General features: G+C 37.9%; 2 protein-coding genes across 7 annotated transcripts in view; one reads left to right on the top strand and one right to left on the bottom strand.

The window, feature by feature from the left end:
* Positions 1 to 24,604, top strand: part of LRBA (LPS responsive beige-like anchor protein) — a 559,255-nt gene that overhangs the window by 280,632 nt on the left and 254,019 nt on the right. For all 4 annotated transcript variants that reach the window (XM_073341330.1, XM_073341331.1, XM_073341329.1 and 1 more), the window contains 3 exons: positions 10,740 to 10,864; positions 19,737 to 19,883; positions 22,506 to 22,642. In XM_073341330.1, coding sequence (XP_073197431.1) covers positions 10,740 to 10,864; positions 19,737 to 19,883; positions 22,506 to 22,642 — 409 coding nt within the window. The remainder of the gene's footprint in view (positions 1 to 10,739; positions 10,865 to 19,736; positions 19,884 to 22,505; positions 22,643 to 24,604) is intronic.
* Positions 1 to 24,604, bottom strand: part of MAB21L2 (mab-21 like 2) — a 37,129-nt gene that overhangs the window by 8,898 nt on the left and 3,627 nt on the right. Inside the window, exon 2 of one of the 3 annotated variants that reach the window (XM_073341335.1) lies at positions 5,576 to 5,667. The exons of 1 other annotated variant lie outside the window; for it this stretch is intronic. The gene's annotated coding sequence lies outside the window, so the exon portion shown is untranslated. Of the gene's footprint in view, positions 1 to 1,825; positions 5,668 to 24,604 lie in introns of those variants that run through there. One more of the 3 variants, XM_073341334.1, reaches the window with a different exon arrangement.

The raw sequence follows: 24,604 nt of genomic DNA, 5'->3' as shown, positions 1-24,604 counted from the left end.
CTGTGCTGCTGTAAGGTCTGTAGTGTAGACATAACCTAAGCCTGCTACTTCTGGCCACAGTAAACAGCTCTTCTCAGCAGCTCTGCTCTGAAGTTGAGGATTTAGGCCACTGATTTTTGGGTTTTGTCAAACATCTTCACTTCTCTGTTCTTTCCACTCTTCCTGATGATCTGTACTGGGACTATGGCCTACGGGGCTTAGCGGTGCTGCCGCAACCTTGCACCCTGTGTGCAGGCATTGTACGCTACCCAGAAATGGTCATTGCTGCCCCCATTCTTCACTTTCTCTCTCAGATATCACTGCTCACCAGGGAGAGTCTGTCAGGGGTGCTGAGTGGACTGGCTGAAGTTTGCTCCTCATTGTATGTGGCTCTTATTGTCAGAGATGAATGACAGGATACCTTCAGAGAAAGAAGTGATGTCTAGTGCAGACACAGACAGAAGTAGGATTTGTAGGGATTATGGCCAGCCTCTGAAGGGAATCCATTCTGCACCTGTGATTTGCGCTGCCCCTACCCTCCGCTCTGGCTCCCTGAATCTGGCAACACCATACTCAGTGCAGGGTAACCCCTCTGCCCACAGGGTGGATTCAAGATGCCTGAAGATGCTCCTACACCATAAGGACATGCACCTTATGGGGTCACATTACAATCCACTGAAAATGCCTTACCAGTGTTATGGGGATTATGCTTGGAGGGAGCCCACATCCATGGTTCTGCCAACCCAACAGCCTCTTTCTCCAGCCACATTGGTGGTTTCTGGAGATAAGCCTCCAAGCACGGATATGAATGATCCCATCAATTCTTCCCTGTCCTTGTTGGGAAGAAGGCTTCCATAATTGTTCAAAAATTCTCTATGAAAGCTTCTAAGAGAGCGTCCCAAGAGGTCTCTATTGCCTCTGTGGAGAGTGAATTATTTTCCTTCTCTAACTTCTCTCTTGGAGAGTCAGGCTCAAAACCCAGAACTTTTGAATGGTGTTATTGATAAATATATCCTTTCTATTAAATAAGATGCTGGCCATCCAAGAAAGGAAAGCTCATCTACTTGATTCCATTGGTAAGGTTTGCCTTAGGGATCAAAGCAAAAATATACTGCCTTTTCACTCCTGAACTCTTTGGAGAATTCTGGAGCTTGTGCTAAATAAAGTCACTAAATATAAGTAGGCAACCTTTCTTGTTGTTCTGCATTTATGCTTCCCTGTTATGGCTTTTCTTCCTGATCCTATCCTGTAAGGTTAGATTTAATGTATAAGTTTCAATGCCAGCACTTGAACAAAGTATTCTACCCTTAACACATGACCAATCAATGTTTCCACTTTGTTCAGTTCCACTATTTGTTACAAGTTTGTCTCTTGCTAGAGCCCTACCTTAATGGGAACTATGAAAAAGATGTGACGGGTTGGATCACAGAAAACCCCTTGGCAACTGCCAACTGATGTGTTGAGACTATTTCTGTCCCTGCTTTCTTGCCAGCTTGGGACTCCAATGCCTTGCCTGGTTTGAGCCAGACACGCTAGCCTGCTGCAAACCCAGGCCCAGGTCTGAATAATGTTCCCCAAAACAACAGGCTTAACTGAAAACAGCTTAAGAAGTGTTCCTGTCTCTAACATTCAGATGCCCAGCTCCCAATGGGGTCCAAACCCCAAATAAATCCATTTTACCCCATATAAAGTTTATACAGGATAAACTCAGAAATTGTTCACCCTCTATAACACTGATAGAGAGATATGCACAGCTGTTTCTCCCTCCTTCCCCCCCCACCCCAGTATTAATACATACTCTGGGTTAATAAGTAAAAAGTGATTTTATTAAATACAAAAAGTAGGATTTAAGTGGTTCCAAGTAATAACAGACAGAACAAAGTGAATTGCCAAGCAAAATAAAATAAAACATGCAAGTCTAAACCTAATACAGTAAGAAAACTGAATACAGACAAAATCTCACCCTCAGAGAGGTTTCAATAAGCTTCTATCACAGAAGGGATGCCTTCCTAGTCTGGGCACAATTCTTTCCCCTGGTACAGCCCTTGTTCTGGCTCAGACGGTAGCTAGGAGATTTCTTATGACTGCCACCCCCTTTGTTCTGTTCCACCCCCTTATATATCTTTTGCACAAGGCAGGAATCCTTTGTCCCTCTCTGGGTTCCCACTCCTCCTTCTAAATGGAAAAGCATCAGGTTAAAGATGGATTCCAGTTCAGGTGACATGATCACATGTCACTGTAAGACTTCAAGCCCTCATTCCTCCCAGCCTGATTCACAGGAAGGCCTGCAAGCAAACAGAGCCATCCACAGTCAATTGTCCTGGTTGATGGGAGCCATCAAGATTCCAAACCACCATTAATGGCCCACACTTTGCATAACTACAATAGGACCTCAATTATATTTCTAGTTGCAGATACAAGAGTGATACATTTATACAAATAGGATGACCACACTCAGTAGATTATAAGCTTTGTAATGATACCTTACAAAGAGACCTTTTGTAACCTTATTCCAGTTACATTATATTCGCACTCATTAGCATTTTTCATAAAATCATATAGAGTGCATCATACAAAAGACACTGCTGCTCATCAAATAGCCATTTTTATGTCACATCCCTCAGGCTTTTCTGTCTTAGATTAAGTCCCTGAACTAATCCTGTAGTTTTGTGGTGTTACCTGCTCTGAGGTAGCCTATCCCTCACTGAGTTGTTACCTTCTGTGTACAATGCTGTTCATTATTTAACATAGCTGTTTTCTACCTTCCTTCCTTTGCATGACTATAGCGAGGCATTGTATGTGATTTTCATTCCTGGGAGGTGAGGACAATCTCCAGAACCTTCTTGCCCCATGCATTGTTAGAGATGAAGAAGCTTTAGGGAGCATATTCAAACCCCTATCAGCTTTCCTTCTCTTCACCTGGTGTTCGTCTGGTGAGGCACCACCCCAAAGATCAATTTATGTCTCCAGCCAAAAAAAGAACCTCTTCTGCTCCAGGCACTGATAGAAATTAGTCTGCAGGATTTAAGCTTTCCTTGCTTTGCCAGAGTGGAAAGGAAGCTCTGGTGAGACAGAGCCAGGGAAATTCTGATAATTCTTTGCAGGTTCGGCTTTCTCATCTACGGGAAATGCCTATAAGCCCACCTTGCAAATTAAACCTCATGGAAGATCTTCTGATTGAGGGTCCAATGAAATGCTAAGACCCAGTTAAATTCCTATTGATCGCTTGAAACTTGAGAAGGTGAACTTTGAGAAGATGGGATCTTCAAATCAACTTGTGGATGATGTTCCACAAAACAACAGTCCACCTCTTGAGGGTCTACTACTGTTTTTGTAAATTCTTCTGATCCTGAGGAATTGAACAGTATAGAATTACAAATCAATCCTTTCCAAAATCTGTGTTGTTGGATGGCTACATCAAAGGTCTCAGCTTCAGCACCTTTTACGTTACGTAACAACATTGAGAGTTTGAAGGGTATCTTCTGGTGCAGAGCACTGTTGAAGATATCCCTGTTGAAGGTTCTAAATCCTTTGCAGACTATGTGGATGAGTCCTCACATACTTTTAAAGAACTCTAGAACAACACTCCAGTCACTTGGCATTTATACACGAGTGCTGAAGAGAAGACACGATAGATACCAGCCTGCCCCAAAGCGTTGACCACCACATTTCACCCTCCAGATGACAGAGACCTCCTCCAAAGCTCAGGCAGACACCAGCACAAGGGGCTCCACCTCACACTTCCACCTCGAAACAGCAATTTTGAAGCTTTGGTTGAGGCCCTGAGATGCCTCCCTCTGATCCAGTTGCTGGAACCATCTTTACTTCCCCTTCAGTTTGGTGACCGCTTGGTTCTCTTCTACCCAGCATGGTGACAAATCACCTTGGACAAATGGGTCTTGGAAATAATCAACAAAGGGTTCTCCATTTCATTCCCTCTCCCAGCCCTCTTCAGGGACCCTTTTCATGAACACCTTCTACAAAAAGAAATAAACCACCTTCTGCAACTGGGGGCCATAGAACTGCTCCCATTCCAACACAGAATAAAAGATTTTTATTCCTGTATTTATTATTTATTTATTTTGTTTTTCGGTCCAAAAGAAATCCAGTGGGTGGAGACCTATCCAAGACTTGAGGAACCTGAACAAGTTTGTAAAACTACAACATTTCAAGATGGTCTAACTATCAATAATTATCCCAGCACAGGAACAGGGGGACTGGTTCTTTGCCCTTGACTTCCAAGATGCATACTTCCATATCACCATATATTCTTCCTGTAGGCAATTCCTCAGATTCGTTCTGGGTTCCAACAATTACTAGTGCAGGGTATCACCCTTTGGCCTTTCTGCAGCTCCAAGGGTATTTTTCAAAGTCCTCGCAGTGGTGGTGGCACACCTATGCAAGCAAGGGATTGTAATATTTCCATTCCTAGACGACTGCCTCCTCAACATGCCATCCAGAGTTGATGCTGTCGAAGCCATAAGTAAAATGATGGACCTTTTCTTGAGCTTTGACCTCCATATAAACATACAAAAGTTGGTACAGCATCTGGAATTTTTGGGGGCCCATCTGTGTCCTGTACAAGCCAGAGGCTTCCTCACAAGTCACAGATTTTTGGCAGTAGTCAGTCTCATCTCCACCATGAGAACCAACCCACGGATCTCTGCCAGGACATGCTCACAGCTACTTGGTCATTTAGCAGCAGCCATGTTTGTGGTAAAACATGCCTGATTACACATGCGCTGTCTCCAGTCATGGCTACGGATAGTGCACATATCCCACAGACATAGCCTAAACAAACTCTTATCGATATCACTCAAGATCAAGGACTCATTAGACTGATGGCAACAACCTCAAAATGTCTGTGTGGGTGTTCCCTTTCCCACCACCCTTGATACTGACAACTAAGCCTCCTTAATCAGTTGGGGAGCACATATACAGACCCATACTGTGCAGTGCAGGTGGTTCCCTTTGGAATCCACATTGCACATCAACCTCCTAGAACTATGTGCAGTCCGCAATACATGCCAACACTTTCTGCCATTGATGAGACAAAGGACCATAACAGTAATGACAGACAACATCACCTGCATTTTCTACATCAACAGATAAGAGAGAGCGAAGTCACAATGTCTGTGCTCAGAAGTGCTAAAATTGTGGAACCGGTGGATCCACCATGACGTTAATATCTCTGCCTCATACCTATCTGGATGCCAGAACACCATCACAGACTCACTGAGCAGGACATCCTCAGAAGGTCACAAGTGAGAGTTAGACACAAGTCCAGCAGCACATATTCAACCACTGGGGATTCCTGAGCATATATCTCTTTGCCAAAAATGCCAAATGTCCACAATTCTGCTCAAGAGTGGGTCTGGGTCGCCAGTCTCTGGGGGACGCCTTCCTCGTTACATAGGATGCACCTCTACTCTACGCCTTTCCACCTTTTCCCCTATTGTTCAGAGTGCTCCACAAGATACAGGTGGAATAAGCCACAGTCATTCTCATAGCCCCAACATGACCATGACAGATTTGGTATCTTTATCTCATGCGTATGACAGCTTGTCCATCAATCACCCTACAGTTGACTCCACACCTTCTCTCGCAGGATGCAGGCCAAGTCCTCCATCCCAGTCTAGAACTCCTCCATCTGAAGGCTCCTTCATGGTTCTGGGATTTGGAGATGACCTGTTCAGAAGAGGTAAAAGAGATTCTTTTAAATCACAGATGTGATAGAACTCACCATATTTATGTCTATAAATAAAAAAGATTCCGGACTTGGTGTGACACCAAACATATCCCCGCAATGAATGCTCTTTTGCCATTCATTCTAGACTGCATTCTAGAATTTAAAAATCAGGACTGTCCATGAGCTCCATTTGCGTAACCCTGGCTGCCATCGCTGGCTGCCCCATGCATTCCACCCCAAGATAGAAGGTCATTCCATATTTACCTACACGCTAACAAAAAGATTCCTTCAGGGTCTTCAAAACCTGTACCCTCAGGTATGAAACTCTACCCCATCTTGGGATACCAGCCTAGTTTTATGCTTTCTGACTGGCTCCTGATTTGAGCCCAGCTATCCTCTTTCCATCTAAATAACCGTATCTACCTTCCTTCCTGCTTCCCGAAGCCACATGGCAACCAACATGAAACCACGCTACACACCTTGGATGTCAGACAAACATTAGCCTTTTATCTTGACGGAACTAAATCTTTCAGGCACTCATCATGCTTATTCCTCTCTATTGCTGAAAGACCAAAGAGATCAGCTGTATCCAAACAACGTCTTTCCAAATAGATCTTGGCATGTACCCTCCTTTACTACCAATGATACAAATTGCAACCCCCACCTGGAACTCGAACTCAAACTCAAATTCCATTCGCTCACTGTCCACCTCGATTGCCTTTCTAAACAGCATGCTGATTACTGACCTTTGCAAAGTGGCCAATAGGGCATCCATAGACACTTTTAGCCAATGCTATGCCATTACCAATGCGCATAAGATTCCCTACTAGGAATCACTGTCCTATCATCCTTGGTAGATGTCACTTGAAGTCCCAGCCTTCCATCTGGGGGCACTGCTCTACAGTCACCTACAGTGGAGCACCAATAGGGATGCTACTCAAAGAAGAAGAGAAGGTTACTCACCTGTGCAGTAACTGAGGTTCTTTGAGATGTGTGTCCCTATCGGTGCTCCGCTACCTGCCCTCCTTCCCTCTGCTGTGGAATTCAAAAGTGGACACTGTGGTAGAGAAGAAACTGAGACCATTTGGACCACACAGCACTATATAGATGCTACTCATGGCACGAGACTGGAAACAGGCACTGCTACCAAAATTCTCTGATCCCAGGCGTAGGGGGCGCTATCGCCCCTACAGTGGAGCACGCATAAGGGGACATATCTCAAAGAACCTCAGTTACTGCAATGTGAGTAACCTTCCCCTCTTCTGTGCTACGTCTGGCTTGAAATAAATGCTGGCCTAGATTTGGTCCTAAGACTCTTCTACCCTTTCATTTGGGGAATTACATTTCCCCCCTCCCCCTTCCGTGAATCCCTTTTCTATCTCCATAGCTGTAGTCACCAACCCCTCCCTATGTTTGTAATGGTGCAAGAATAGCTTCAACTATACCAGGGATAATGAAGCAAGAAGTGTTTTTTCTGCAATAGCATTACACATTCATAGCATTATCCAGTTGTGTCGCTTACATTATGTTTAATTACTTCAGGTGTGAAAGTTTCAAGGTAACTCCCAGACCTAGGACTCCAGTTTTGCAGCACTGAAACAAAACCGTTCGCCTAGTTAGTATACCTTGTTTTATTTGTAGTTATTTCTTGTAACTAGTGAGAGCAAATAGGTTTTTTGATATTCTTGAGATGACCATCTATGGTGTACTAAGCTTGAAGAACATTTCCTGTGGACCACAGTGAAGTGAATGCTCCTTTTTAATTTTTCTAGTAATAGTATGTTCATGATCTTGTGCTGTATTTTTTGTCAGTTGTTGTACATTTCATGTAATCCAGGAATAATGGTAATTTTCTATTCAGCAGTAGTTGCACAGGAATAGGGAGGACATCTTAAGGAAGAGGAAGACAGGTAGTCATCTTGAATCTTAGTAATTCTTGAAAAAAAATTAATGAAATATTTTTTGAAGGAAATGTTTAATTTGAAGTAGTTTTCTATGCTCATTCAATAATGTTACTGAGGAACTGCTAATTACTCTGGACCATGTTAGTAGGGTCCTTAGCCAACCTATGCAAATCATGTAACTGGCAATTCATAAGCTTTCAGATATGTGAGAAGTAGACAGTCATGCATATGCACATGTATTTTTGCTAATTGACTACTCCAGTCCATACAGCACCTTCAGTCCATGTAGCAACCTCTACAGCACGGCCAGAAAGTTTTCCAGTCAGACATCCAATTATACAGGTCATCAATTCTCTAGCAATCCAAAATGTTAGCAGTTTACTTCTATAAAGCTACACTCCTTTAGCAGTCTAATTCTATCACTCAGATTCTGGCAAAGTGATATTCTTGTCTGTCTCCTCCTGCCTACAGTCTCAACTTAACACAAGGGTATGAAGGCTAGGTGATGTATTATTGCTTTGGTTTGGATTTTTAATAAATTTCAATAATTACTTGATTAATTCCATAACTGTTACACTATTAAATGTGGCTTAAATTGATATCAGTGTGTATTAATGACCAGGGGATCTACTCTTTTAGAACAGGTAATATTTAATTGTGAGCCTGAAGGTCTATTGCTATGCAACTGCTCAGTAGGTTAGTTTCTGTGTGAAAGGGTATAAGTTTTCCATTTGCTTGCCTTGAGGATTAGTCCCAAAATAAACAAACCTAATAGTTTACTTGCTGTTGTTTGTGAATAATTGATAGATGCGTAAGGGGCATGATATCCTTTACAAATTTCTTACACTTAATCAAAAATAAGATTAGATGCTGAAGATATATTGAATTATGTTACAGAATGATCTGTTGTGCCTGAGCCTGTTATATCTAATTTTTCTAATAATTTTAGTATAGTTGCTTAACATGTCATATTTTAATTGTTATCAATAAGAACAGAATCACTTAATTCCACCAAAAGTACAGAAAGATAGATGGATGACAAATTAATAATTTACCATATTTGCATAATACGGTGGCACAGAGCATCAGAAGGATTGATGGCAGAAGAGGTTAACAAATTTTAGCAGCTTCCATTAGCTTTTCATTGTCGTATGTTTGTGGTGCTGACTGAAATAAGCTTTGTAGGAGATCTCAGTCTAGGGAACTAATTACTTGTGCCGATTGCCATACTGATGAATAGACCCTCATTGTATCATTCCCCTGAAGACGAGGAGCAGTCTGTGATTCACGACTGCATCCTGGCTGATATTTGATAATAATTTTAACAGATAAATGTAGGCAGAATGATGAAGTGCCTATCCATGCTCTACGACTATCAAAGGCATGCACTAGCCAGCTGTGTTCTGCCTTTTTTTATAATCACTAATGGAGAATTTTAAGTTATTAATCGAGCTTTGAGTAAATGTAGCGGTTCCCATGTTTTTAACAATTTTGGGCTCTTGTTTCATTTCTCTAAACTCATTGGATTTTATAATCAAATAGTTCAAGTTTTGACATGATTGAAATGTACTATGATGTAGCTATAGATAGCAAAAATAAGACTTTCAATAAAAAGAAATGCTAAGATATTAGTATGTTTTTCAAGAAGTGGCAAGATCTAAGATACCAATGTTATTTTTTTAAATAATAGAATTAGGTATAATAATTCCATGCAATTAGATATGGGATATACTTCATTTTCATGTACTTTAGTAGCTGATCATCAAAATCTAGAGTTTTAAAAATTAAGTACAAGTGTATCATTGTACAATGGATTGTGGCACTGATTATTTTTGTTGGAAAGCTGGATTTACCTTTAGGTATTAATCTTGTCTTTGTTCAGATTTAATTTACAAAACTAAGGACATATAGATGTCTTGTATTTTTAACATTTTGATCTGTAAATTAGTCAAGGCTATCCATTTGTCACCTTGACAGGTACAGTTTTTTATTAGCTTATGAAACAGAAGTAGGACTTTACTCTGTATTTTTCTATTTATCATTCCATCAGAAGTTATGTTAATAAATAAAATTAGTGTTCTGTAATTGAAGCATACAGGATTTCTAACTGAAGACCTTTAATGATTGTGCTGTGCAGTAGCCTTTTTTTATTTATTTATTTTTGTCTGTACCTGAAATAGGTGCTTTTGCCCATTCTCGTGGTTAAAATATTTTTACAATGGTTCTCATTCATCTAACAAGATAGTAACTGGCATTTATATATGACCATATTAAAAAGATCTATGTATATTTGAAGTGTACAATGGAAAATAATGAATTTGATATAACCTCTTCTAGATGGAAATTTTTAAAAGTATGCCTTCAATATAGCAATTATTTCACATCATAACATGTAGTTTTTAATTAAATGTAAAAATACAACTACATAAAGCAGAAATCCAATCTGATTTGCTTGAAAATAGATTGCTATTTCACTCTCCTGGAATGGTTTATTTAAAAACAGTAAATGGAAAAGAAATGCATTTTCTTGTGTTGTTCTAAGCCTCAGGGGCTAAATGTAATGAATATTTTAAGAGATTATTTTAATTAAATTCCTGCACATCTAAACAGAGTAATATTTTATTATCACATACATAACCATGTAACTGAGGTATTCATTAAAGTTAACACTTTCTGGACCAAGAATTCATGGTATGATTTACTGACCTTGTGTGAAAAGGCACAAATTAGGAAGAAAAATGAAGGGGGACAGACTTTGATTAATATAGGTAATGCTATACCATATTTATAATAGCCTTTTCCCTATTCTGGTTTATAAATGCAGTCACTGAGAAAGGTGCCCTGCTGAGGCTGAAATGAGGCTGAAATCGGAGCACATGCCACTAGAGTGTGGGGAAACTGATCACACTGTCAGCAATTCATTTCAAAATGATGTATTTAGTGCTCATTTCACCTTCCAAGAAAAAAGGGAAAGGAGTTCCTTAGACTGGAAGGTGATATTGTTATTTTCAAGGACATACCTAAGTAAAAGATTGCACAAAGGGGGGAGGTAAAAAAAAAAAGAAAAAAAAAGGGCAGAGCAAACAAGGAGAGCTTTATGCAGAAATTCAGCACTACCATGCTGTTTGATAATTGCTAACATATGTGACTCCTCTGTTTCATTGTAGTCGTCCTCGTGAGTTCTGGCGCCTTGACTACTGGGAAGATGACTTGCGGCGCCGGCGACGATTTGTGCGTAACCCCCTTGGATCGACACATCCTGAAGCGACACTAAAAGCAGCTGTAGAACATGGTCAGTGTAAAAACTGCTTCTTGCCAGTAGTAGCAGGTACAGTTCATGGCAATGAAGACTAGACCTTCATTCCGACAAGACATTGTTCCACATTCCGAAGGCTTGTCACTTAATTTCAAACGTTTAACAAAAAGATAAATTGACCACTATTCATCATAAACAATGTTAATACCTCTTAAGTATATCCTAAGAGAACCTGCATGTGCAAATGTTTTACACACAGTGTTTGTACACACAGTTCTCATTACTTTGAAGCAAATATGAATACAATTTTTCCACTAATCCCTGGATATATTATTTGTGATAAATTACCAATTTATATTTTAACAATTTTAATAAATAGTAAATATTTCCCTATGAAAAATCCCAACCAATTGTTTCAGTTAGCTGTAATGTAAAAATGAAAGCAGTTATAAAGCAATATGGATTTCCAGAGATGCTTGTGTATTTCTATCTCCTACATTTTAGCATGAGAATCCAGCCAGAGAGAGATGCTAACAAATACCAGAGTGCAAGGTAGGGTCCAAGAAGTGATTGCTAGAGGGTAACATAGGTACCTGGTGAGTGAAAGAGGAGATAGGATTTTAATGTTTTCATATGTTCATATTTGCATCTTTTTATTGGAGAAAGCTCTACATATGTTTCCATTTCCATTATAGTGTGTATCTCTAAAATTTTAATTTAGTAACTGTTTTGAAAGCCCTGATAAACTAAAGGGAATAAATAAGCAGAGCCACTGATTGTTCCTTTGGGTTTAAAAATGTATTTAGTTTGATGATGTACTTAAATTTATTATTTTATGACTTTGAGAGCTAATTAAGATACATTAAGTAGAAAAAAATACATTCCCCACATTTAAAATTAATTGGTTCTGATTAAAGCGGAATACTCTAAACCACAAAAGCATATGTTTTCATGAACCAGAATTATTTTTTAAAAATATTTAGCAGCCGTGTTCTTTTTGTTTTCCAATGTATGAATATGTTGTTTCTCTCTCTCTCTCAATTAATATAAATTTTAAATCATTAAGACTATTGTATGGCTTCAGAAGAGCATCATCATCTTAAAGGTTGGCCTTGGCCTAGCATCTTAACCTCTTGCACTCAGCCTTTAAGAGCCATTTCTGGAGGAAAATGCCTACAATATGTCAGCAGATATAATGCCAAATGTGACATCAGTCCTTTAAAATAAATGACTATACAGAAAATAGTCAATAAAGTGATCTAAAAGCAATAATGGTCCCAGACCCCTACATCTTTGACTATAGGAGAAGGAGAAATGAGATGTAGATTTAATTAGGCCACTTCTGCTTTGAGGCTAGTTTTTAATTTTGTGGGTTTTTTCTACACTATGAGTTTCAAGGGCATAAGGTGCCTTTTAGCTAATGATCCTTACATTAGAAAGAACTGCCTCCTTTAAAACCATGTTTAGCGTCAATAAAATAGATTTTTCTCACATGTTTTGAGTTCATATTTACATTGTTGTGGTTTAATATGAATATCTCTTTCTCCAATCTTTATATTCTGTTTATCAGATATATAAAAGTACATATACATACACATCTATATTTTAATTGCTAATCCTTTAGAGCATATCTTTATTTAGACAAACAGTTTTTCCTATGTAATTAAACACAGATTAATACAATTCCACCAACTGGAGAGATGGGTAACATTTATCAATAACCAAACTCCAATTTTTACTGTCTGTTTCTACTAGCTGATTCACATAGGAGAGAGACTCTTTTCCAAACAAAAGTAAACTAAATCCAAGTAGCCCTTTTTGATAATATATTATTGCTAGCTAATGAAAATAAAGTTGATTAAATTTCCCATCAGCTATTCCTTCTGTTCAACATTTTTTAAAATCTTTGACAAACTTCTGTTTTGTTTAATTTTTGATGGTGTTTTAATTGTGAAGTTTTAATTTAATGCCATAATTACTAATTGCCGTTTTCATTATTACATTAATTTTTCAGTTTCTTAAGTTAAAATATTCATTGCATAGTTAAACATAAACACAAATGCCAGATAGGTGGGTCAACTTAGTAATAATTTAGCTAGAAAGAGGCTAACCAGTCATCTATCAGTATTAATACAGACTTCTAAAGTAATGAAAGAAAACAGCATTATAAATATGGACATCAAAACCTTTTCATTATTATAACAACAATAATTAATAAACAATATCAAAGCAGAAAATTCCATCCCTTGGAGATTCTGGTGATGAGACTTTCAGGCTATGCTCTCATGAGTTAGGATGATGCCAGAATTCTCAGTGGAATTGTCCTTATGTTCTATAGTTTCTCATTAATAATGTATCATGAATCATTCTATATCAATTAAATATGCACTTCTCTAAAGCAAATAAACTTTTGGCATAATGAATGCACCCCCACCCTCCCCCCTTAGCCTTTTTTTTTTTTTTTTTTTTTTAACAGCATGACCCTACTCTGAAATCAGATATATGGATTTTGCCAAAGAATAGGAAAGTTAAGATAAATGTTTAAGTATAAATAATGAAAAAAGAAAATGTTGAGTGGAACGTATTTTTAAAAGCATTTTAATTTTCAGCTAATTTATCACTCTTAAGATAGGCTGTATCTACTGTTGTTTGCATTACAGTAGTTCTAGGTGTAGTCCCTGCCCCAGAGAGCTCACAGTCAAAGAAAGCTCACACTGTGAAATAGCAAAAAAAGATCCTAAAGCAATCAGACATAATACAGTAAACATACAAAAAACAACAGCAACAAAAATCAGCCCTGTTGCAGCCTAGTTATGTTTTCGTAGCAAGACCCCATCTTTTCCATGGATTGATTTGATTTGAAGGAGAGCCTCTGGTGTAGAGGTGGCAGAGTAAATACCTGAAGACTAATGTTCTCTGTTCAGGCAATCAATAGCAGCCCCATGACTATACTTCTGGCTACCTTCTAGTTAAAAACAAATTTTTAATTCTGACAATTTAATTGCCCTTCCCAAGTTCACATTAACTTGCTTGGGAAAAAGGGCTTCAGGTAATTTTTCAAAGGAGGAGGGGGGGAAGAACCTCCAAAATGGTTATTTATAAAAGTCAGTCTGGCACTGTGTGTCCGCACATGGGGAACGGAAGGGGATGTAATTTTTTCTTTCTCTAGAAATTGAACCCTAAGTTTTAAAATAAAATAACCGGCATAGAAACTGAACTTTCTTTATGGAAATTGGCAGCATCAGGCAAAGATGAACACTTTAAAATAAATTAATTTAAGCCAAAAATCGTCTGTTAAAGAAGTCTGACAAAATCTAATTGATGGAAAATACTTTTATGAAATGTGTTCATGTGTGTCAGTTTAAAAAAAACCAACTTTCTGTTTGCAGTAAAATAGACTGTTGTAGTACTGTCAACTTAAACATTGCAGATTGTGCCAGTGTATCCCACCATAATTGTGAAATTGACTAGAAATTGACCATGAACAAAAACAAAGCTGACTAATCAATTTTAATTGTCTAAGCTCAAGTGAAAAAGAATCAAACACACAAAAATAAAATGGTGCAAAAGAGCATTATATTTTCAATATTTCCCTTTAACTAAGTGGTGATGGTAGTGAAAGAGGGTGACATTTTTAAATTATTTTTAAAAATTAAATTATTTTAAATGGACACTACCTGCCTAAACTTTTAAAAATTCTTTATTTTTTTCAATTTGTCAGAAATCAACAACTTGACATCAAGTTATCTGGTGTATAATGCTTTCTGATGATTTATCAAACTGATTTTTAAATTAAGTAGCTGCTAAACTTAAACCATCAATATAAATGAGTGATAAACAAATAGTTGCACCAACCTCCAAAAAAACCAAGCCTAGTTTTATGAAACCTTGAAATTTGGCCAGCAACACAAGATAAATCAAGATTTTAGACCCCTATCCTCCAAGTAGCTCTGCTTCATTAAAGTCAATAAGGCTCCCTATTTGCTTCAGAAATCTGCTTCCATAGAGCTCCTTGCAGGATCAGGGCTGTAATATGGAGAGGGAGAAGGAAAGAATATGGATTTGAAATAATGGAATAATTACTGTGCCATATAAGTATGATGCCAGTGGTCTCTTGTTTCCTGTATAAGACATAGAGACTATGCCTCTTGGGGTATGTCTACTCTGCAAAGAAAAAGCTGTGGCTGGCCCATGCCTGCTTACTTGGGTCGCAGGGCTGTTTCATTGCAGTGTAGACTTTCAGGCTCAGGCTGCAGCCCAACCTCTGTGACCCACCTACCTTGCAGGGGTGGCCTCATTCTGAAAAGATGTAAGCATGCATTTAGATCTGCAGGACTGAGGCCTAAGGCTCAAATTCTGCCAGAGAACTGCAAGAGGGTTACAGGGATTTGCATTAGCAGACACCAAAGCAGGATTTGGGACCTAAATAGGAAATTATTAAATGTTTACTTTGGGGAATGCTTTTTATTCATACTTCTAAAAAGATTTACTGTTAAGAGATCACTTCCTCCCCATACACTTTTTTTTGCATAGTTGAGAATGTTAGCTGCTGAAGGTAGAACATCATAATACTTTTAATGACAGGTTTCAGAGTAACAGCCGTGTTAGTCTGTATTCGCAAAAAGAAAAGGAGTACTTGTGGCAGAAAGAAGAAAAGGAGTATTTAGAGACTAACCAATTTATTTGAGCATAAGCTTTCGTGAGCTGGATGAAGTGAGCTGTAGCTCACGAAAGCTTATGCTCAAATAAATTGGTTAGTCTCTAAGGTGCCACAAGTACTCCTTTTCTTTTTGATAATACTTTTAAGTGTCATTTGTTAGCATTTGACTAAACTGAATACACAAATGTGCATGTACACACATATATGTATGTGGACATGTGTGTGTATGCGCGCATGTATGCATAGACAAGATATATATGTACTAGGCTCTGTCTTGCACACACAAGTCTCAGATTTATACCTGTAGAGAGAGAACTAGAATGCTGTGTGTATAGATTGTATCTGTGCAATATATCTTGTCTGTGCACAATTATGTAAATACACACACGTATGTGTACATTGAATGTATGTGTGTGTGTGTATATATTCCTGTATTCAGGTTAGCAGGGTGCTAACAGATGATGCTTTATTATATTCTGATTTTCTGCCTTCCATCAACAAGCATTTTTTTTATATTCATATGTATATACGTGGATCTGTATATATATATATAGATTCATGTATATACATGTATAAAAGTTGTATAGATCCACATGTATAACTTATATATAATATATTCACGTATATATAAGTATATACATGTGGAGATATATATATGAGAGAGTGGTAAGGAGAGGTGATAGAAGTTAAAATGCCCACAAGGAATAAAACAACCAATAGCCTCAAATCTTCAATTAATGCAATTTGCTTCAATAGTTTTCTTTTGGAATATCCATAGTGATATATTTTAAATAATTATAACACAATTCGCATAGGTGGAAAAATGAAATCCAATGATTGGAAAAGAGATGATGAAAGGAAGAGTTAATTTCTATTTATCCAATCTACATTTATAATTCCCCAGTCACCTTGCTATCGAAAGCCCCTTGTTTACTTTCATTTTCCTAATGATAGTGAGAAAAAAACTGAAGAAAACTTTAGTAAGTTTTAAGTTTTAGTAAACTTTTGGCCAGAAATTACCTGAGTTGTGTCTAAAAGTTGTACGTACAGATCTTGAATTTCAGATTAGCTCTTAAAGGGACAACAGGTACAGTTTTAGTTTGAAATGAGACCTTCAGTGTAATTAAGGCAGAATGTGCCAAAGAGAGTGAAAATATCTGACATTTACTTGTGAATGGCGATTTAAAAAGTACAATCCAGGCATGGTTTATAAAATAACAGATAAAATTTAGCTGCATTTAAAAAATGTTTATCTTTTATTTTGTACTTGAGATCATTTTTTTCTAATTAAAAAATAAAATCGTCAACAGAGTACTATTACGCCATTGAGAATTGAACGCAAGTGCATGTGGTGTGCATTAGAATACTGTTGGTAATTTTACTGCTGCTAACTTAAAATCCTCCAGGGGGAGTTAATTACAGGAAAACCTTTCTAAATATCAGCTGCATATTTTCTGTGACAGGACTGTTTTCAACTCAGGTTGAACAATTCCAGAGTCTGAGTTTTCTTTAGTTATATGAACTGATATATCTTAATACAAAATGTTGTTTCATGGGGTGCAGTGAACTCTGTTTTCCAAGTCAACGAAATCCTATGCATAATGTGGCAAAGCAATTTGGTCTGGAAGAAATTGTCATGCAAAAGAGAACTAATTTATAAATTAAACTTCCATTTTTTTAAACTGAAGGCCTAAACATAAAGTAGGGGTTTTTACTTTTCACTTAATTGGATAGTTTATTTTTTGCAATGTACGTGTATATATTTACTTAAACACTTTAAGCCATGGTATATTGCCACTAGGGATTGCGTTCTTCTGTAAATGTTTGCAGATTAAAGTTTTTTTAAAATAAGCCAGTGGACCCTCAAATCCTCTCTGGCAGTAATCAGAGAACGCAATGAGCAATGTGCTGAAGTTAGTTGATCATGATGTTAGACATATGTTTCTTAAAAGAAGTGTGGCCAGGTATTCTCTCATTTAATCATTTATTTTTAAGATTATATACAATTATGTGAATTTTGATAGTCAAAAACAATTGTATGATTGCACTACTATTTCCTGGCATAGTATCTCTGTGTCCACAGCACAGAATACCTTTGATGTATAATGAACCACTGCCTCCTATCTGTTGCTGAGAGCTTGAAATGTAAATAAATAGATTTAATCATGGGAGTGTAGAGATAAAAATAGGGCAAATATTTTCCCCATAAAATTGGCATTTCCTTTGTGTGTATTCTAAATAGAGAGAGGGAAGAAAACTGTTTAAGGCAGGTTACAATTACATGTATTGTCACATTAATGTAATGTTTGCTTAACTATACCATAAAATATTTAATTAGAAGGTATAGCATGAAATATGCTTTCTGTTGCTGATGTTAAAGATTAGGATGATTTTTCATTTTTGTTTTTTATTCAGCATATTTAGTAATCCAGGCACGAACCTATTAACATCCTGTAGACTTTCAGAGTTTGCTTGTCTCATTTTTATAGCCCCTTTTGAAAGCAGGTGGGTGCACACTTCAGTAGAATGCTAAAAGTGATTTTTTTTTTAACGTCTCACTCATCTCCATGTCTGTATGGCTGGATGTGTGTATCTAGTTAGTAAAATTTGCATATAACTTACTTTTCCAACTCCTTATTTCCACTCCTCCTATTACTAATGGAAAATATAGGAATCTGGCGTCTAGTTCTGCAGTGAATTGGCAAACGGTTTGAAATGTAGTATGTTAAGTTCGAGTTTAGTCACAATAAAATATGAAATTATAAGAATACTATTCACAAGGATTAGTTTGCAAGAAGATCTAAAATAAACTCCCCACCTCAGTGACCTCTTCTAAGTGAATCTCTGGAATAGCTGTGTGTCTCTTGCTGTTACTGGTTAGATATGAATATTTTAAACGTTAGTAAGTCGCAGCTGTTTTGGAAGCTAATACCTAGTGTAGAGAAATTATTTCCATTAATTCTTTCTTGGGACGCCATCAAATGTAACTGGGTATTGAAAGCCTCTGGCAACACCGACAGTTTTCTAAAGTTTATTGACTTGCTGCCCTAGCATTGTGCACACGCGAAGATCAGATGCATGGCGCGCTAGCAAGTGTGTGTGTGTGTGTGTGTTGGTTTGGGGGGAAGAGAAAAGGAGAGATGTAAAGAAATGCAAATAAATAAATAACCCCTATGTAAAGAATAAAAGATCAAAGAGGCGCTGAATCGGGTTACGTTGAACAGGAAGATAGGGCGAACCTACGATGTAAACTGTGCATTGGCTTTTGTCTTGAGCAAGTTTGTATCTGTAAAATGAAATCGTGTATTGCTGTTGTCACTGTCTACAAAAGATTTGCTGTTGTGTAGTGAGAGCAGACACGCGCGCACCCTTTGAGAGCCTATAGAAGCCAGTCCCTATTTCAGCTTCCCCCTGCCGGCCTGTCTCCAGGTCTCCTGCTGCCTCTCCTCTCCTCTCTGCTTCGTTTCTCCACTTGCTGCTTTTTGCAGCGTGGAGACAGCAAGGCCAACCCTGGTCGGCTCGCAGCAGTTTCCCTGTTGCGTTTATCCAAAGCTCTAGTTCACTGGCCGGAGAAGTTGTCGGGCGGCGGCTGCAGCTGCTGCTGCTCTCGCTTCCAGCCTGCAGCGCTGGGGGCCTGGGTAAATTCTAAAGAAGCTGCCCGAGCCGCGCAGGGCGCAGAAGGCTGGATCACGGCTCGCGAAGCAGCCGGACGAAGAGCTGCTGTTGTCGCCGCGGCTCTCTGGGTCAAATCGAGCCCCTGAGCTTTTAATGGGGACTCTCCATTGGTTCCAATGGTGAATTTTTCTAAAACCTGATGGCTAGACGTGGCCCTGTGATTGGCAAAGGAATTGTGTCCCTTTCCTGTTTGCCTTTCCTGAATCGACGCTTAAAACGTAGCATTTAAAGACAAGTTACTCTGCAGAGTCTAGAACCATCTCCAGCAGATAGAGCCTCTTAACTTCTGGAGAAATGTCTGGTGGTTTTCTCATCCCAAATTTTGGGAGGACTGAAATAGCGCTAAATACTGCAGAGATCGCCCAGTGTATTTCAAGGCAGGTTTAATAGGATTAAAACTAGCTCAACTAGCCACTTGTCCCCCTAATGTTAGAGGTTTAACGAGAGCTTCCCGGGCATACTTACTCTCAGCCAGAGTTTTCTCCTCTCTGATCTTCATTGCAAAAGGCTATTTTCCAATCACCGTTGCCTCTGAGAGCTGATAGACAGCAATGTTTCTCTCTTTCATTTCAGCTCCAGACGAAGACGTGCTTCTTAAAGGAAAGCAGTCCATCAAGAGTCAGGTTTTAGGAAATCAGAACTCGGAGAGTGAGATTCTCTTGGAAGGCGACGATGATACCTTGTCATCCATTGAGGAGAAAGATTTGGAGAACTTAATTGGTAACTTCAGCTGTCTATTTGCTCCCTAGCTCCTCAGTTTCCTTACCCATTTAGCTCTATTTTCATACTTTTTTGCAGTGAGTATTGTTTTGGGATAGACAGTGATAGATTGTTCTTTCCCATAATTGAGTTAATGAAAGATAATTTTCTGTGCACCTCAGGGTTTGAGACTCAGCTTTAGCACACTAGTGAATTTTCCTTCTGCGGCTTTTATAACCCTATTGTTTTCACCCGGGGAGATTTAAAAAAATAATAATTTTTTTTTTTGCATTTTCCTAAGAAAGCATGTGTAGAAAAGTAGCCTTTTTCATTAACAAGAGCTCCCTTTTTCTACTTTTGACTAGTCTAAGTGCTCAAAACCCTGGGGCTAGTGGGCAGTTTTGTTATTTATAATTGGAGGCTTTAGAGAGCTCTATTTTTGAGTCATAAAAATACATCAGTCACTTCTCTTTTGTTGAAGGGTCTGTTTACTGCATTAAGAGTTCAACTCTTCTAACCCTTCTCAGTCCCTTTCCCCCAAAAGTATCCTCATAGCTGATGTTTTTTTTTCACCCTGAAAATGGTCAGTTCCATTAACTTGATTACTTTTACTGTGTTGGATGCATGCCTCTTTGTTAGAGTTTGCAATCAAAATGGCTTAAACCTGCTTCTTTTACCTATAATGTTTAAATGCTAAACAATAGCTCCAAATTCAGGGACTACAACTTCCAATTTAGCTCCATTTTTAAAAGAGTAACACAGGCTTATATGAAAACTTGAACTCCTTTGCACCATTCCACTTTACATGTGGATTTCTATGTGTGCTCATAATCCACATCCATTAAATTTACAGAAGAATGTTGCCCAGTTAAATTCTGACTTACTAGGAAGCAAATAAGTTATCAAAATGGAAGATGTGAAGTAATTGGAAATCGTATTTCAGGGCAATTCATTTACCCATTGTCTGAACTACATGCCACTTTTCTTTTTTAGACCATTGAAAATATAGCCTAATGTTAAGGTCATATACTAATCAGTGAAATAAAATAGAAGTAATTGGAGCATAATGCAGTTTTTTTAATGGAATCTGTTCCTGTCTATTGCTGGTCTCCTCCTCAACAGCCTTCCACCCATTTCCTTCTCTTTTATTATGCATTGCTTGCTTCTAGGAATACATTCATACTGTAATAGAGGTGAAAGGGGAGTTTAATTATTTAATCTTGACAATGGCAATAGGATTAAGAAGTAATCCTCACTAATAAAGTGGTGTGGGTTAGAAATGAAGTGGAAATTGTCAGGGGTCTTCTACGGGACCTGGGTTGCCCCAGCTTCTGCAGCTGTCTGCTCACCCTGTAATTGAATGTCTGAGAGTGATTGAAAAAATGTTATTTCTCCTCTGGATTACATGCTAATGTACAGAGGGCAAAGGGAGACAGCAAAAGAACACATAGCTGCTTATTTCAACCATTTGTGGGGATGAGCTTTGGGAAATCATGGCAGTTCTGCAACTATCTGATGCCCATCTGCAAACACAATGTATTTGTACATTGGGAATAGAGGGCAAAGCTGCACTGATCTCAGCAGAGCATCTCTGCTATTGTCCTACTGGCACACATTAAGATTGATGTGAGATTAAAGACCATCATCCTCCTAACAATCGATGGAAATAACAATTCATCTGAGTTTTTTGGCAGTTATTCACCCATTGATTACCTGGACGTGTGTACCTCATTTATAGACACTTTATTAATTCAAAATTGTACATGTCACTTTCTCATATTTTCAGTTTTTTTTACAAAGATTTATGGCAAAGCTGCCACAAAGTAACTTAATTTTAATCAATTGGATAACAAATCTAACCTGTTTTCCCCTTGTATGTGTTCTCTTACATAATAGGTTGTGTGTTGTCAGATCTGTGCTGAGCCTATTGTTTTACTAGTAGTCTGATTTGTCTCTGTGATAAGCCCTGTGGAGATGTGATTATTCCAGTAAAAATTCATTCAGTTGGAAACCAACCCTCCAGCTGTTTACTCCCACAGTCCCCAAGCTACACTAACACTATCTGGAATCCTTGAACAGTATTTAACAATGGAATTGAAAGCATGTTAAAAACATTGTACTTTACAATCCCTAGTATTGACTGTTTAATTTTAACAATAGATTTCCAGCATTCATGGGAGGGAACACATTTAGAAGGTTAAGACAATTTTGAACCCAGACTGCTGTGTTCATCTTTTTAGAATTTTATTGAAACCCGTTAAGTTCTTAATGCACACATTTGAAATTAAGATTTCAAGTCTTCACTTACTGTATTATTTATAACAGCAGATATATGGCTATATAAGTGTTTCAAAACTGAAAATGTGTCAGAATAAAACTAGATGATCTAACAATAAAACCACCTATCTGGCTTATGCATCAGTTGCAGCTGTAGCTGCTTTGGTGTTTGGTAATGCAGAGAGGTTGCAAGTCTGTGACATGTACTTATTGGAGTAACAACAGTTTGCTTTTTTAAACTAAGATCTCTGGTACTTTTTACCTTGTTTTTTGAGGTTAGAAAACAAATAACCTATGCTTGTTTCTGTGCAAGGTTGTGTAATCTGTTTGGATGTTTTGATTATTGCTGTTTTGCTCCTTTGGCAGGTCCAGTTAGCCTGTGTACACCAGCACAGCTTGTGGCTCCCTCTATAGTAGTGAAGGGCACTCTTTCCATCACCTCTTCTGAACTCTGCTTTGAGGTAGATGAAGAAGATCCCAGTTTTAAGAAAATCGACCCCAAGGTAAGAGATTGTTGACCTTCACCCGCTGGTGACAAATTACATGACCATTAATTCTCCATCCAACCTCCATTACCTCTATAGGTCACAAGTGTTCGTGTTTTTCTAAGTTTGTGACTGACTATGTGCATTAGCAAAGTTCATTTAAGTGGAGGGGGAAAAATCCAGCTCAGATGTTAATTAGCTTGTTGAAATAAAGCTCCAGGGAGGCATCCTAAATAAAGACACCTTGGACCACAAGGCCTTTGTGAACACTAGAAAGTTCAACAAAACTGCTAGCTGAATCCTTTGTTTTACTTTCCTGTTGTTTTTAATGTAATGCCAATATAACATAATACTCTGCTCGCTGCACTCATTATTTTGCAGTGCTTCTATTTCCCGTTATTATATAGCAGATTTTACAGAGCATTGTATTTATCATAATCAAGCAGAAAATGTTATTTCCCCTTTAAAATGTATTTATGAATAGCCTTGTTAATATAAGTAAACTTGAGTAACCTGAGTTAATTACCTGATTAGCAATTTTTTGTTTAAAATTAGATTCACTTTGCAGTAAAATTCAGTTTGAGGGCTTAAATTTCTCATGCAGTGCGAAATTAGCACTATAAAGATTGCACTTGAATGATCCCCATAATGTTAAAAAATAGTAACAGATGTGTGGCCTTCTTACTACACACATGCTCTTATTGTATTATAAACATGGAAAGAGTCCATGGATTTTACCATATCTATGTATTAAAACATTTATGTGGGGTGGGGTGCAGATAAACTGGAACTATTAATTTATTTGGGTACAGTAAATTAATTTTTCAGACCTTTGGTTGTGCCAAAATATCTTTGAAACAGTTTATAATATTAGGAAGAGATTTGTAAACCTTCGAAATCTTTGCCAATTTTGTGAATAATTTTCTTTTAAAACACACTCTTTTGTTTGGCTATATATATATAAAAAATGAAAAACCACATGTTTAGCATTAATGTGTTAGTGTACTTCCAATGTCAATCTAACATCTTCAGAGTCTTAGCTCAGAAAATGTACTGATTCGGTTTTTGTATGTGAAAAAGGAAAATGATGTGTCTCCACTGTTTTGCATGTTTCATTGTTCCATGTTTAGCATGTAGGATCATTTAGTACAGTTTGGAACATTCACCACTGCACCCTGTTTCATTTACAGGGACTATCCTTAGTTTAATCTGCTTTCTCTCTGCATGTGTGGTGGTTCTCACAAAGTGTAAATGGGCATTCTAGACCAACTGTACTTCTAAATCTGTAGCAGGGAGATTGTTCTTGGATTCCTATAAGAAAGGCAGTCAGTCTGTTAGTGTTTTGAGTTAGCCTGGTTTGGGGGAAATGGGGGAGTGGGGGTGGAATTCAGTTTTGTGTTTTAAAGACACTCCTTGATTTCCCATTGTATAGTGGTCAAAGACTAATCCTATATTGCTTTTGTTTTAAAGACAAACACAGATACAATTTAACTTTCCATTAATCATTGACACTTTCCCTGCCTCCACCCCATATTACCATAGGTTGATATCTGTAGCCAGAGTTTTGTAGAATATGCCCTTGAAAATCCAAATTCTGCGTTTTCTCAGAATGCCTGTTTAATTAATGAGTCTTCATCTGTTTGATAAATTCAACTTCCCTGTATATTTGTCTGAACTACTGGGAAAGAAAACATTGTGACAAGTTTTTTGAAGCAAAACCTGCAGTGGAGATAATATCAGTAGTGATAAGATCAGAGTTTATATTCTTACTCCAGGATTGTTTGTACAAGGACACAGTAGTCCTACAAGCACTGAGTTAAACCCATTTTGTCAGGTGAGCCAGGTTCAGAAAAGCTGTCTGCCTCTGTTGGTTAAAAAAACAAACAAACAAAACCCAAGGCAACATTTTAAGACTTTACAATCCCAGAAATTTTGCTTTTCCATAATTTTGAGGTGGTGAGAGTATGCATGTGTATATTT

The sequence above is a fragment of the Lepidochelys kempii genome, chromosome 4 (genome assembly GCF_965140265.1).
Source record: "Lepidochelys kempii isolate rLepKem1 chromosome 4, rLepKem1.hap2, whole genome shotgun sequence".
Lineage (NCBI taxonomy): Eukaryota > Metazoa > Chordata > Testudines > Cheloniidae > Lepidochelys > Lepidochelys kempii.
The sequence above is the reverse complement of the archived record's forward strand: the minus strand, read 5'-3'. Positions and strand labels throughout refer to the sequence as shown.